General features: G+C 41.9%; 1 protein-coding gene across 1 annotated transcript in view; it reads right to left on the minus strand.

The window, feature by feature from the left end:
• Positions 1–15,479, minus strand: part of si:dkey-65b12.6 (IgGFc-binding protein) — a 54,703-nt gene that overhangs the window by 4,367 nt on the left and 34,857 nt on the right. The window contains exons 11-16 of the mRNA XM_057334678.1: positions 4,853–4,922; positions 2,193–2,288; positions 925–2,003; positions 661–873; positions 420–609; positions 116–238 (exon numbers count right to left, since the gene is read on the minus strand). Of these exons, the coding sequence (XP_057190661.1) occupies positions 116–238; positions 420–609; positions 661–873; positions 925–2,003; positions 2,193–2,288; positions 4,853–4,922 (1,771 nt within the window). The remainder of the gene's footprint in view (positions 1–115; positions 239–419; positions 610–660; positions 874–924; positions 2,004–2,192; positions 2,289–4,852; positions 4,923–15,479) is intronic.

Raw genomic sequence — 15,479 nt, forward strand, 5'->3', positions numbered from 1 at the left:
TCTGCAAACGCACGCATTTCAGCACTTACAAGCTGTCTTCCATTATCCGAAAACAGTTCATCTGGCACCCCATGTCTGGCAAACATTGATTTGAGAACTGCAATGATTTGCTTACTTGTTGTGTCATTTAACTTGGCGATTTCTGGATACTTGGAAAAGTAGTCCACACAGAGAAGATACTCCGCATCTCTGAAGTGAAACAAATCCATACCGACTTTTGCCCAAGCTCTTTCCGGCACTGGATGTGATATGAGAGGTTCTCTGTGATTGCGATTTCTGTGCTTGTTGCAGACGTCACACTTACTGACGATTTCTTCAATTTGCTTTGACATCCCTGGCCAGAACAAGACGTCTCGAGCTCTTTCTTTGCACTTTACAATACCCAAATGTGCTTCATGAATTTTTTCCAAGCATCTCACCTCGCATTTTGTTTGGCACTACCAGTTTTCCATTCTTAAACAATAATCCATCAGCGTGACTCAGATCCTCTCTAAACGTCCAGTACTGCTGTATAGGCTTTGGTACTTTAGTTCTTGAGTTTGGCCACCCGGACTGAACCGCTTCTCTGACCATTCTCAACTCTTCGTCGTTCTCTGTTGCTAACTGGAACTGTTCTTATTTTTTCTTTGAAACCGGTAGCTGATGCACAATCAAACTCACATCCATGTCATCCTCTTCTCTGTTGTCCGGTGTGCAATGCTCTTTAAGGTAAGCTCTGCTCAGTGCATCCGCAATGTGTAGCTGCTTTCCTGGAACATATCTCACCTTTAGGCTGTACTTTTGCAGTCTCATCAGCATTTTCTGTAGTCTGGATGGGGCTTTGTGTAGAGGCTTCTTGAAAATTATTTCAAGTGGCTTATGGTCAGACTCCACCTGTACACAGCGTCCATACAGGTATTGGTGAAATTTTTAGCAACAATTCACAATGGCTAACAGCTCCTTCTCGATTTGTGCGTAGTTTCGCTCACTGTCAGTTAATGCTCTGGAGCCGTATGCGACTGGTTGTCCCTCTTGGAGAATCACAGCTCCTAAACCATCTGAGCTGGCGTCAACTGACAAGGTAACTGGCTGTTTCACATCATAATATTTTAACACTGGGGCTGTACTCACTAGAATTTTAAAGCAGTTGAAGCTCTCTTGTTGCTCCTTCTCCCAATGCCAGTGTGTTTCTCCTTCCAGCAGTTTTCTGAGAGGTGCTGTCACTTCTGAAAGATTTGGGATGAACTTTGCCATGTACTGCACCATGCCTAGGAACCTCTGTAGAGCTGACTTGTCCTGTGGCTCTGGCATGTCCTCTACAGCTTTCACTTTTTCTTTATCAGGTTTTAGTCCGTCTTTACTCAGGATGTGACCTATATAGCTGATTTCACTTAGGCCGATCTTGCATTTCGCTTTGTTCAGTTTCAGGTTTATGCTTCTCAATTTCTCTAATAGTTTTCTCAATCTGTGGTCATGTGAGTCTTTGTCTTCACCCCACACCAGAATGTCGTCCATCACGTTAACAACTCCTTCCATTCCTTCCAGATGTTGAGACAAACACCTTTGGAACACTTCGGGAGCCGACGATATTCCAAACGGAAGCCTTGTAAAACTGTACCTCCCTAAAGGAGTGTTAAAGGTACAAAGTTTAGAGCTGTCGTCATACAATCGGATCTGCCAGAATCCTTGATTGGCATCCACCACTGAGAACATCTTGGCTTTCGGCATTTCTGCAACTACTTCCTCAAGTGTTTTAAGAGGGTAGTGCTCTCTTCGTATTGCTTTGTTTAGATCCAGAGGGTCTATGCAGATCCTGATTTTGTTGGGTTTTACTATGGTCACCATGCTGTTTACCCATTCGGTGGGCTCTGTCTGTTTTTTTATAACACCCATCTCTTCCATACGTTTCAGTTCACTTTCAATGTTTTCTTTCAGGGCTACTGGAATTTTTCTGGGAGAATGAACAACCGGCATGACCTCAGGCTTTGTCTGAATGTGGTGGACTCCAGGAATACAACCCAGTCCTGTAAACAAATCTTCAAATTCGCTCAGGATATCTTATGAAGTTTCTCCTTTTATCTCACAAGTCCTCTTAATTATTCCCAGGGCGGTGCACGATTCTCTTCCTAGAATTGCACATGCCTCTTGCTGTATGACTTGAAAGTCTAGTATATACTGCTTGTCTTTGTACTGGCATTCAATTCGTTGCTGACCCAAGGGTGACATCTTGTGGCCTGAATAAGTTACCAGTTTGCGGCGTGAATTTTTCATGTCCTTTTTGTCGATCTTCAGCATTTCCAGTTCTCGCACTGAAATGACATTACAGTCAGCACCTGTGTCCAACTTTACTATCAGGTTGTTCTTGTTAACTTTGAGAGTTTCCGTCCACTGTTCCACTCCAGTCTGTAGTACTTCCTTTTTTTTTTTCATGTTTGTATCCACATCTTGTGCATTCAATTTGGAACGTTTCTTTCTTTGGCTTAACATACTCTTTTGCTTTCATTAAGTTCTTTTGCTTGTTGATTTTGTGCACAGGGATTTCTGTTTCTTCATGCAGTGATTTTAAATGGTTCTGACTCACTTCACTAGCCCGGCAGATATCCACTGCTCTCTGTAGTGTCAGATCGTGTTCCCGTAGCAGCCTGCCTCTTATCTGGTCGTTTGTAATACCACAAACAATGCGGTCCCTTATAAGTGACTCGGTGAGTTCTCTAAACTCACAATCCTTCGCTTTATTCTTTAAATCTGTCATATAAGCATCAATGGACTCTGACTGGCCTTGTGCTCTAGTAAAGAATAAATGTCTCAGGTATGTCAGGTTTTTTCGTGGTTCGCAGTATCTTGCAAACAGTTCTTTTAACGTCTCGTAGTCGTCAACATCATCATCAAATGTAAACGTGTTGAATACCTTGATTGCATCGTCTCCTGCAACATGCAAAAACGTGGCACACTTTATTTTGTCCGGCTTCTCCGAGATTCCGCTTGCTATTAGATACAGTTCGAATCGCTGTATCCATCCTCTCCAGCTTTCGGCTAGGTTTCCTTCCAAGCTCAGAGCTCCCGGAGGTTTTAACTGTTCCATCTTTTATTTATTAAAAAAAAAAATCATCACTTCTGACACCATGTAACGTATTGATCAAAGGAGACCGCATGTGGTTGAACTGCATAGTCTGTTTTACTTGTGTATCGGTATATCAACAACACTGGAGTCACAGCGCCACGCTGTGGTTACTCCAACACAGTATATACATACGTGACAATATGGTTTTTGTATTTTCTTGTTTGAATGTGGGCCATCAAGAACGTCTGGATGTAGAACTAAAACATGTTGAATGTTTCAGGATATTTAAGATATTTTCAGATATTTCATAGGTTCAGTTCAGACAAATTGCTATGTTGTTAAATATGTTTAATTTTCACCTTGGTACCTGAAGCAACTTGAAAGATAATGGTGGTGTTATTCTTTATATACTGTATATGAGGCCAAAGGGTCATGAGCAGTGTTGCCAGATCTCGCGAAACGATTAAGCTTATGAGTCTTAAGAAAAATGTTTTAGACCAAGCCTCATCCTCACGTGTTCAAATGGTTTTGACTGGAATGGTTTTTAAAACTAAGATGAATTAAAACTAACACTAAGATTGTCAATAATTGATCCTGTTTCTGGGTTATATAGTTATTTAAAAATGGGATATTCTGCAGTCCCTGCAATAATAAATAAATAATTTATGAATTCAGGATGATATTTATTTGTGTGTGCAAATTTTAATATCAGAGGTTTACTGTGTAGCCTATATAATGCACTTGGTACATCAGTAGGGTATTTGATATCCCATCAGTTTTCTAATGTTAAATAATGTTAAAAGGTGGTTTAACTCCCTCTTGTAGTCATTGTCCGGAACCTAGAGGGGTTCCGTAGAAAAAGTCGCTTGTTTTGGGCATGTTTTCACAGGCTTGGTTGCTTATTTACCTCGCGAGATCTGGCAACACTATTGCTGCAGAGTCTCACGGCAGATTGCACGCTGTTGTGTATTGTGTGTATTGAGCTAAGGCTGTGGGGTGATACGAATTGGTGTATGATTTAGTTGATGATTTTTATTCAGTTGTGATGTGTAATGTTGGTATGTTTTTACCCTCCCCGTTTAGTATTATGATTTACTGTTTTGATGTTTGTCCCCCACAGTAAATGTTTGATTGTTCTTTTATCTTACTCCAAAACTGATCAGAAACGGTAGGGATGCCATCTTTTTGTTTTGTAAACTTCCTTTATTATTGTTTTTCTCTTAGTGAGGAAGTTTAGGGCAGTAATTTGTCTTTTGTTTCTTTTTTCTTTGTAAGAAGTTATTTAGCAACAATGGGTTTAGTTAGCTGCCCCGTTTTGTTTATTATTTTGGCACTCACTCATCTCCCGACAAAATGCTTCTTTAATAAATGAGAGTAAGAGAAAAAAATAAAATAATTTAAACGAGTACAACTTGTTTTGCGGATTTATTTATGTTTCTCCTCTGACCCTAGACCAGGGGCGTAACAATAGAAACTTGCAAACAAGACAGCAAAGGCCGTTGTAAAGTCTGGCATGGGAGGTGAATGTGGTATTACAGCATGGCCCTCTATGGACAGCATCCACTTGTTTGCAGAATACAAAGTGTCTCCTGCAATAATCAAACATCAATTGTCATTACAACATTTCAGTCATTACAGCAGACACTTCTCTTTTTTTGTCCAGTGGTAAACTGAAAAAGGAGGCAATGACATCTTTGAACTGGTACTTTCATAGTGATAGTATAGGAGGCCTGTACATGAGGCCATTGTATTCACAATGCCCACTTTTCTTTATCTTCAAAAGACAACTTTTACTTGATTAGGGTTTATTACCTAGCATAATAAGCCTTGGGGTGATGGGAAGGGACAGCGGGGCCTCTGCATCAGCAAGAGTGGAAGTTACCTACAATATTTAGGTGAACAAAGGCATAACACTCAAAAATCAATCCAAGCAATTACAGCCAGAGCCATGTGTTCGCAACAAAATAAGTAACATATACAACATGAGAATAATAGTGACAAATGCTTACATCAGCAAGAACAAACAGGTTTTCCTCAGCCTCATTGAAATGTGCCATTATGACCAACATAGCTGGAAGACCATCAGTGCCCTCTCTGTCCTCATTCAAGGCTTCTTTTAGAACAGCTTTAACATTTTTATTCCATTTCTTGATTTGACCTCTAAAGAACTCTAGAAGTCTCTTCCCCTTACTATCCAAGTCTTCATGGAGTCTGGTACACAGATCAATACCGGTGAGGCTAGTGAAGAGTGGACAACCACTTCTCTCTTATATCCAAAATGCTGAAGGATGGTTCTGAATTTATGTCCTCTCGCTGTTTTACATATGTTATTGTCATTAATTCTTTTACTCTCCCTCTTTCAGTTGCCCTTAGCCCCTCTTGGCTGAATATATCCAACATCTCATTTCTTTTTTCTTCAAGTGACATTACTGTTTCCTCCTGTGGGTACTCCTATGGTTGCCAATAAATACACCCATAACTATCAATTTTAGCACAATTGGCAGCTGGAGGACCAGACTCATCATCACATTCCAGAGAGCATTTGGGCTTTCTCAAATGGGAGAGTGTGTTGCCTCTGACGAAGGAACTGACGAAGACGTGGAACGCCCCTTTTTCGGCTCGTACACGTCAAACCAGTTCCGTCGTCCCTTTCTTCTCTCGATGGTGGGGCAGCTAGAGGCTACGTTGACGTACCCCAGGTGGAACGTGCAGTCGCGGTGCACCTGTGCCCGCAGACGGCGGCCACCTGGAGAGGTCGACCGAAACTCCCGTCCAAGGCGTGTAGGACTTCGGCATCTCTGGTGTCGAAGGCCTATACTGCTGCGGGCCAAGCTGCCTCCTCTCTCCACGCCATGGCCATCCTGCAGGTCCACCAGGCCAAGGCGTTGAAAGAGATCCACGAGGGTAAGACTGCTTCCCAGCAGCCCCGGCCCTCTCTGACGCCAGCTCCGGCACTCCCTACCCAGGCGGCCCCCCGGAAGAGAACGTCAAAGAGGAGACTGCCACCCCGTCAGCAACCATCGCGGAAGAAGCGACCCTGACGGGAAGACCCCAGGGAGGTCAACATCATCGGCCCGACCCCAGCCATTACATCGCTGGTCGGTCGATCCGGGACGGTTCCTGCCCCGTCCCAACATCAGCTCACTTCGCGCCCACTTCCCGCGCAGTCCAGCTCATTTGGGTGCAGTTTGGGCAGGCTCAGGTAGACCTGTTCGCCTCCCTAGACACCACCCATTGCCCGCTTTGGTACTCCCTCTCCGAGGCTCCCCTTGGCACGGATGCCCTAGCGCACAGCTTTCCCCCCAGTGAGCCTCATTGCACAGACCCTGTGCAAGGTCAGGGAAGAGGAGCATCAAGTGTTACTAGTTGCACCATACTAGCCCAACCAGAGTTGGTTCTCGGAGCTAATGCTCTTGACGACAACTACCCCCTGGCCGATTCCCCTGACGAAGGACCTGCTTTCCCAGGGGGAGGGCACATCATGGCATCCCAGGCCTGGAACCTCCATGTCTGGCCCCTGGATGGGACGAGGAGATCCTGAGTGGCCTACCCCCAGCGGTGGTTGAGACCATAACTCAGGCTAGGGCCTCAGCCACTAGGCGGCTATACGCCTATAAGTGGCGCCTCTTCTCATTCTGGTGCTCTTCTCGAGGAGGAGACCCACGGAGTTGCTCGATCGGCAACATGCTGTCCTTTCTACAAGAGAGACTCGAGACTAACCTCTCCCCATCCACACTGAAGGTGTATGTAGCCGCCATTGCCGCTCATCATGACTCAGTTGCTGGAAAGTCTCTAGGAAAGCACGAACTGGTCATCAGGTTCCTAAGGAGCGCGAGAAGCGGAATCCACCTCGCCCGCGCTCCATACCCTCTTGGGACCTTGATGTGGTCCTGGCGGGCCTCAACAGGCCCCCCTTCGAGCCCCTAGGAGATGCCGCTCTTTCTCATCTCACGATGAAGACGTTCTCCTGATGGCGCTCGCCTCCATCAAGAGGGTAGGGGACCTACAAGCATTCTCTGTGTCCCCTGATTGCCTAGAATTCGAGCCCAGTGATTCTCACGTTATCCTGAGACCTTGGCCCGGCTACGTGCCCAAGGTTCCCACCACTCCCTTTCGGGACCAGGTGGTGACCTTACAGGCGCTCCCCACCGAGGAGGAAGACCCAACCCCGTCCGTGTTGTGTCCAGTACGTGCACTGCGCCTCTACTTAGACCGCACGCAGAGCTTCAGGAGCTCTGATCAGCTCTTTGTCTGTTTTGGAGGTCAGCAAAAGGGGAGGGCTGTCTCCAAACAGAGATTGGCGCACTGGATTGTGGACGCCGTCACAACGGCGTACCAATCCCAAGACCGCCCATGCCCCTTAGCAGTGAGAGCTCATTCCACCCGGGGTATAGCCTCCTCATGGGCACTGGCGCGGGGCGCCTCTCTGGCAGACATCTGCAGAGCTGCGGGTTGGGCTATGCCCAACACCTTTGCGAGGTTTTACAACCTCCGCGTAGAACTGGTATCTGCCCGCGTCCTGCATGGCAACAGCTAGGACCGGCAACCGGTAGGGCGTACACCTACGACAGTACCTTCCCCCCTTCTCAATAGGTGGGTCAGCGTGCTAATTAGCCTCCCTTCTTCCCCCACTGGGTGAAGAACAGGCACTCCATCCATCACTAAGCAAGCACCTCCTGCAGGCGGGCTGAGCAGAGCAGCCCTGCCCCTTAGGCCGGATACCAACTGAGTTATCCACAACATAGCTCTAACCGGACCTAGTGCTACCGTTCGTTGAAACCCCCCCAATCCGGTGGTTCCGTCTGATGTATCCTCATGATTGGTTCCCACCTTGGCAACCCATGACCTTCCCTAGGTGGACCGCCACCTTGCGGTTAACTCCTTCAGTCCGCTTTTCTTTTCTCATGACTTCTCCCTTATCGGTGAGACCATGTTGATATCTCCACTAAAACTCCTCCCTACAGTAGGAAGTGGTCTCTGTAGCGCATTCCCCATTTGAGGAAGTAGCGCTTACCCAGTGGCCTTAAGGTACCAGGCGGCTTCTCGCTGTGAGAGAAACAAGGCCGCCTCCTGTGAGGGCCGAAGGCAGGGGCCTTCCCACCTTCAAGAAAGCTCTGAGACCCCTTACCTATCCACTGGTAGGTTACAATTTCGCGGTAGCACTCACGGCTGACACGCCCAGGCCAGTCACCGTCGCTGTTGTGGTTTTTCTTTCTTTAATTCTGAAGAACGACTCTTGAGTCAAGGTTTTGAAACCAAAAGTAAGTTAGACTTTATTGTCACAAAACTGAAACAAAGCCGAGTTGAATTGCAATGCAACTAACATCTTAATAAGCTTAAATACTCGTCTTCTCAGGCACATGCCACTATTATTAATTACCATAGGAAGTAGGAAGAAAGGGTCTATTCTCTTAAAGCCCAATTTGGTTACAAACACATGTCGGAACAGGAGGCCTATTCTATAGCATCCTGATTTGATTTTCAACATGTGATTATAATCATGTGAGCGGCAGACTCAATCATGTGAGCTGCCGACCCTCTCCCATCCTCCATACATGCAGGCATAGAAAACTACATCGCATAGGATAATTCAAATACGTAATGGTACAATAAATTTATACATATAAGGTATTATTTTGGCTATAAAATCGCTAGAGATTGTGACACGGCACAGCGTTGTGGCATTTTCCATGGGAACCCCATCTGTCGGCTCGACACAACGTCGAGGGACCGACAGAAAGGGAACGTCTTGGTTACAGATGTAACCTCAGTTCCCTGATGGAGGGAACGAGACGTTGTGTCCCTTATGCCACAACGTGTACTGCCCGCTGCAGCAGTCGCGAGAGGTCTCAGGCTCCTCAGGACAAAGGTGAATGAATGAAGCACGCCGTCTCCCTTTTATACTCGGATATCCGGGGGCGGAGTCCGGCATGCAAATTTCATTCGCCAATTTCACTGGCCTTTTCTAAAGTAGTCTGAAGCGATAGGTTCTCAAGGACGAACCCCATCTGTCGGCTCGACACAACGTCTCGTTCCCTCCATTAGGGAACTGAGGTTACATCCGTAACCAAGACATTTTCCCATCTTTAATATGCAACTGGAGATGCTCACATAACTTTGAAATATGGACCGTCACAAAGCTACAACCCTGAATTCTGCATGATAAAGCATGTTGTTTGTGGCAGCGGGTTTGAGGCACGCGCTGCTCCCGGATGGCGTGTGACATCGAAGTACCGCGAGAGCGATTGTAATAGTTACGGAACAAGCTGCACTCAGATTCCCCTGTCACGGTATTTTGATGTAATTTCCGTGATCGGATTTGCGCAGCGCTGCATGACATTTAAGTCATTACTAGAGAGTTACAAACAGGTGAGTTTGATCAGGGTTAAGGCTGCAGGAAGTGGACATTGCAGGCCACAGAGTTTAGAACCACCAGTAGCGTACATCATAAGCCTGTGTCAATGCCATGTATTTTTGCTGCTTGTAAACAAAACCTTATGACAACTCAATAAATAATTTATTTGAGAAAAGTCTATTTTCACAAAAATATTTAATAATCAATTAACAGAAGGTTACAAAACAGTTCAATGTTCTAGTTGTGCTAGACTCAAAAGAAAAAAAAGCTATTAAAAGCTTGTGCGAGACATGCTTGATTGTTGTGATTTACAACAGCCCAGTGTTGGTTAGGTTAACAAAGTCGTTTTCTTTTAGCACATTCCTCTAAAGTGATTTTCACAATATTTGATCAGCATTGTAATTTCTCACTGAATATACTTTAATGCTCTGTGACCCCAATACGTTATTTCCAGTGCATGAACACAGGGAATTACTGTAAATTTCACATAGTACTTGTTTGCTGTGACTGTCTACAGGACAGTACTGGTTACTGTGACTTTGTACAGCACATTCCTCTTTAATGTGCTTTTCACAATATTTTGACCAGTATTGTAATTTCTCATTGAATATACAGTAATTCACTGTGACCCCTAATACAGTTATTTCCAGTGCATGAACACAGTGAATTACTGTAGATTTCACATGGATTTTTTACAGTGTATGCAAAAGATGCCTGGAAACAAGATATCTGTTTATGGGAAGTAGTCCTTCATTATCATGGGCGCCTGTCATTTCTGAAAGTCTGCATCGTTTCTTTTCCTCACTTCCTCTAGGAATGACATGAAATACACATAAAAAACAAGGCGGAACAAATAGGAAAAATTAAAAACAGTTCCTTAAAAGAAGGACCGTGATTTTATAAGGCCTAAAGTTACAGTAATCAACATTTCATGTTTTTGCATGAGAGGTCCAAGAGATAATATCAGTCTGTCACTGCAACAGCCTATCACTGTTGCTCAAAAAATAAAAAGTCACAATATGTTTGTGAATTCTCGAGACACTGAGGATATTGTCAAAATTTTTACCTGAGCTTACATAGCCTATTTGACTTCATTGCGAAAAAGGCCCAACAGAGGTTGTACTTCCTTCGCCATGAAGAAGATCAACTTAAACATTTTACAGATTTGTAACAATTCTAGAGCAGTGTTCGAATTGTGTCAAAGCTCTTGGGGGGTCCCCCAACTAACCCTAAAAAACCCCTGCTGTTCCCCTTATCTGGAACATTAATAAAAAATTCATTGGAGCGAGTGAGGGAGAGACCGCATCAAAGTCAATAGTGGCTGTCTGTATAGTGCTGCCAAACCAGCCCGTCACCCTATGCAGAAACGCGATTCATCTAATAATAATGCAGATCAAGTTTATAAATTTTGTGATTAAGTATTTTTTCACAAATAGTAGATAAAACTACAGCTAATTTAATATATGACTAACAAAACATGTTCTAACATTTGTAATGGATAGTGAACAACAGACGGTTTCATCGGACGCATGCGCTGGCCCAAAGTTAACTTCTGGTCTGTGTTTGTTTATCAGTAGCTAGTGGCTAATAATTAAACTATTTTATGTCATTTATATTTATATTTTATTGTATAATAATTGTGTGAAGTAAACAATTTGTTGAAATTTATTGTGTCAATTTTATTAAATAAGCAATTTGTTGAATGGGTCAACAAGTTTAGCCAAGTAACGGTTCTTACAGGTAACCCAAAATAATATTTTTAAACATACTTTTAACTTGCTAGTTAATGTAATTTTCTACAGGGAGGACTCTATGTTTGCGAATGTGTACCAGAAATTAACTTTGGGCCACAAAAATTGCCCATGCGCAGTAACGTTTGTTTTCTGTTTAAACATAAATTATACAATGACATAATGTAATTACAAGACATTATAGATGAAATTTCACAAAACAATCGTGTGAAAAGCAGAAACATTGACAATTTGAATGGATCAATTCATTGTGAAATTATGTACATAATGGTATATATGATCATAAAACACAGTTTTATGCATAACAGTGCAAAGATCACAAATTTAATTCCCAAGGAAGACATACAATGAATGTTTAGCTTCAATGGAAGTCGAATCATATGATAAGAATGTACTTCTAGTTTTATTTGTTTTTATTTTTTAATTTTTTAAATGTTACATGTATAGTTAAATCTAAAAATATTTGTTTAACATTTGGTTACAATGTATGGAATGCCAACATTGACAATATTAAAAATAAATAAATATAAAAATAAATCCATGAAGAAATGTAAAAAAGCACAAATAAATGAGTATTTGTGCTTTTATTTCCTTATTTATGTGTAATTATATATTTTTCCACATTTATTTATTTTTTCATAAATTTATTTATACAATTATTTATTTCCACTTTTATTTATTTCCACATTTATTCATGTATATATGTATTTATTCCTACATTTATTTATTTTCACATTTATTTATTTCTACATTTATTTATTTATGTATTTCTGTGTCTGTATGCTAATGAGTGGGGGCGTGTTTCACCTCAGACATAGCAATCGATCTCAGAGCGGCGGTGCTGAAGCTTTGAGGCCACAGTGACACCTTGTGGTGTGACCAAACGAAACGAGTTTGGCTAAGTTGCATAGAGAAGGCAATCTAGTCATTAAATATCACCCTAACTGTATGTAGATAGGGTTACCACACATAGCCTACATATACTTTATTAGGGACATGGCCGTAAAACATTATCCGGTGGAGATTTCTAAAATGTCTTGGCGCACATGAACAGAAACTGCACAACAACAGGTCTGCTATGCGACACTTGGAGGAAGACACTTGGCAATGGAAACGCGTGAAATTATCCAAATCACATTTAATGTAAATGCGCTGGATGGAGCTGATAAGAGCTTGAGTTGTTTGTCAATGAGACTCGCACCCACCAGCTCAGAACGTCGAGAGAAACCAGCGCATTTCACTGAAGTCTACACAAGCATTATGATCAATGCGTTTGAAACGCGACTGCAAATACAGTTTACATTCGGGTTTCTTAATTTTGCAATGCATAACACGTGGCATTTCGAATGCTTAAAATATAACGCATATTTCACAGATGCTGCTCTTAGATACTGATTAATCAAAAGTCATCAATTGGATTTAGGGATCCGGGATTAAATCAAACAAAAGTGCATGCTCATGTTAATGCAGTGAGACACGCATCTCACGCCATCATCATGCCCATTCAAACAGCACCGTTAGGTAGCCTATATTTACACAGACTGCTTAACCTTTACACTTTAGTTACAGTGGCATAAAAGCCATTATGAGATTAATATTTTAAATGTAACATTCTGAATATATAAATATGAAATTGTGGAATCAATGAAATGATACGCGTAAATATGAAACTAAAACAGCCAGTAGGTGGCGGCAAGTCACCCTCTTAACGAGTGAGTTGAATCATTGATTCAGCCGATTCCTTAAAAGTACTGATTCGTTCAGTAAGGAAACACCACGTGTTGCTCGGCGGCACGTGCAGCTGGAACTTAGGCGAAACAGCAATATATATATATGTTTATAATATATAATATCTGATCTGTTTTATGATACGTTTCTGTGGACAAAAATTGTGTGTGTGTGTGTGTGTGGAACATATCAGTACAAGCCGTGGCCTCCCCTGTGTTTTAAAGAGTACATTCCTCAATATTTTTAAGGGCTTATTTTGGTTTATGGAGTGTCCGACAACAAGTTTATGTACATACATGATGTAAAAATACTATTATTTCGTAATAATAAGCAGTTTTTATTACCTTACTTCTTGACTGACTCTCAAATGATTCGTTCCGCGATTCATCTGTGTAATCTCCGCCTTTCCGCCAGCGTAGTCTGATCTGATTGGTCAGATAGTGTAGTCTGCTGTGATTGGTCAGATGGTCTAGTCTGCTGTGATTGGTCAAATGGTCTAGTCTGCTGTGATTGGTCAAACGCGTTCAGCATGTGTCGCAAATGGACCGCCTATCATTACTGCTGTATTACGGTTTGCAGGTGGTTGGATATTAACAGTGTATAGAGAGAGATGGCGTCGATTTTACCTTACCAGTTCGAGCCCGAGTCTGACGAATCATTCTTTAATCCTTATACAGATGCCAGTAAGAAAAAGGACTGTTTTAGACACTTCTCTTGTAACAGTTAGTTATCACGGCATACAGTGTACGGTGTTCGTATCTTCAGATGTTATTATAACTATAGTACACCACGCAGTTCTTGAAATAAAGACTTTGCGAGTTAATATGGTTGAACACTTACATTAGCGCAACGAGTTTATAGCTAACGTTAGGTAAACAAACAGTAACAACCCCAAAAATAACGGTAACGTTAGCTAAACACAGACATGAGATAACGTCACACAAATTTAATTTTAAGTAAAGACAAAAATAAAGAGTCACACTTACAGGTTGTGATTCGGTGGAGCTTACAGGTCCAAATAAAGTTGGTATTGCAACATCTTTTAAGGAAAGACGTTTAATGTATCCTGCAGTAAAGGCGCCAAGATTGATGAAGCAATCTTCGGTAAAATGACGCGCGCAAAGTAAAACGTTCGGTTTATACTCCTTTGGTGTCTTTGAAAAATAAATAGTAACCATTTTTCCCTCAGAAGTTCTTCCTTTGGTAGTGAAAATAAGACTGACTTAGTTTCACTACATAGAACACAGCTTCTCTTAGACATGATGCACACGTCACGAACGAGCTAGTACAGTGTTTGGGGAGGAGAGAGTTAAGTTTTCGCAGTCAGTAGGCGGGGATTTTTCTAGTGACGTAGGTACATTGTGGTTAAAGATTCGGACAGGTCATGGCTTGTTCGCGTGATTCAGAGTCGATTACCTTTTTTATAAGCTAATAACTTTGTTATTCGTTCACCTTCGGATTTACAACTTGGCAGATTGCTTACATTCAAACACGGCAAAATTAAACACTTCATGAAATGTATTTTTTATGATCTCGAGGAATGTACTCTTTAATACTTATTTTTATACATTAAATGATAGCCTGCATTTATACTGATTTTTAAAAAATAGATTGATGTCTATTCATGATTCATGTCTATTTTTGCCTGTTACTTTATATAATTATCTACAATTCTTTGAATGCTATTAAACCACCTTCCTGTTTTCTCTTCCCATTGTCCATTTATTCTTCACATGTTGTTTGATTGAAGACTTTATTTCACTCTTACTATACTTTATCTGCATTCCTATGTCTTTTTTGTGGCTTCCTTTGCATACTCAACTAAATGTCCTTTTACTCCAACATAAGCTGGTACCCAACAGAAAGACATTAATGCCCATCATCTAAATCCTGTTTAAAGAATCTTAATCAACATATCTGATCTGATTTCTGAATTACGTGTTTTAATTGTAATTAAAGATGAACTTGGATCAGATCATACAAGTGTCCTTAATGGGTTTCTTCAACATGCTGCAATGCCAGCAGAATTGCTCGTATTTCACCAGTGTACAGTATATTGAAGGGACCGGTGCCGTGGCTTCACCTTACTTCAAATATAAATACTTTTATGTGGTTTTGACAAATATTAATCAATTATTATTCACAATTAACACCAACCTTTTCTGATACAGAAAGTAGAGAATAATTCATGGTTTAAGTCTCTAATGAATGCTTAGGCTCTCTCTTCCTGCTAGGTCAGTGTTACTGTGCAAAGGGACTTCTTATCATCATCTACGAAAAACATCTTCTGTTAACACACTCTACCCTTGAGGAGGTTGTGTATGTGTGATATTATTGTTTCAGGAAAGTGAGAAAGAGTGGAAAATCACGAGACAGACATAACGTCATGTTTTGATTCATATTATTGTACATGCCTGTCATCTTCGATATAGGACTATATGTCCTGTCTCATGACTCAAGAAGTGTTTGAGAGCTTTGTGTTCTTGTTTATCTATTGATGTGAGCTTAATTTACCCAAGTAATGACGTAGTTAGTTGACTCTGTTAGCTTAAATACTGCATTTTGGATGTAAGGCAGGTCGGCCTGTGGAACTCCTTGAGTGCTG

The sequence above is a fragment of the Triplophysa rosa genome, linkage group LG5 (assembly GCF_024868665.1).
Source record: "Triplophysa rosa linkage group LG5, Trosa_1v2, whole genome shotgun sequence".
NCBI classification, from domain to species: domain Eukaryota; kingdom Metazoa; phylum Chordata; class Actinopteri; order Cypriniformes; family Nemacheilidae; genus Triplophysa; species Triplophysa rosa.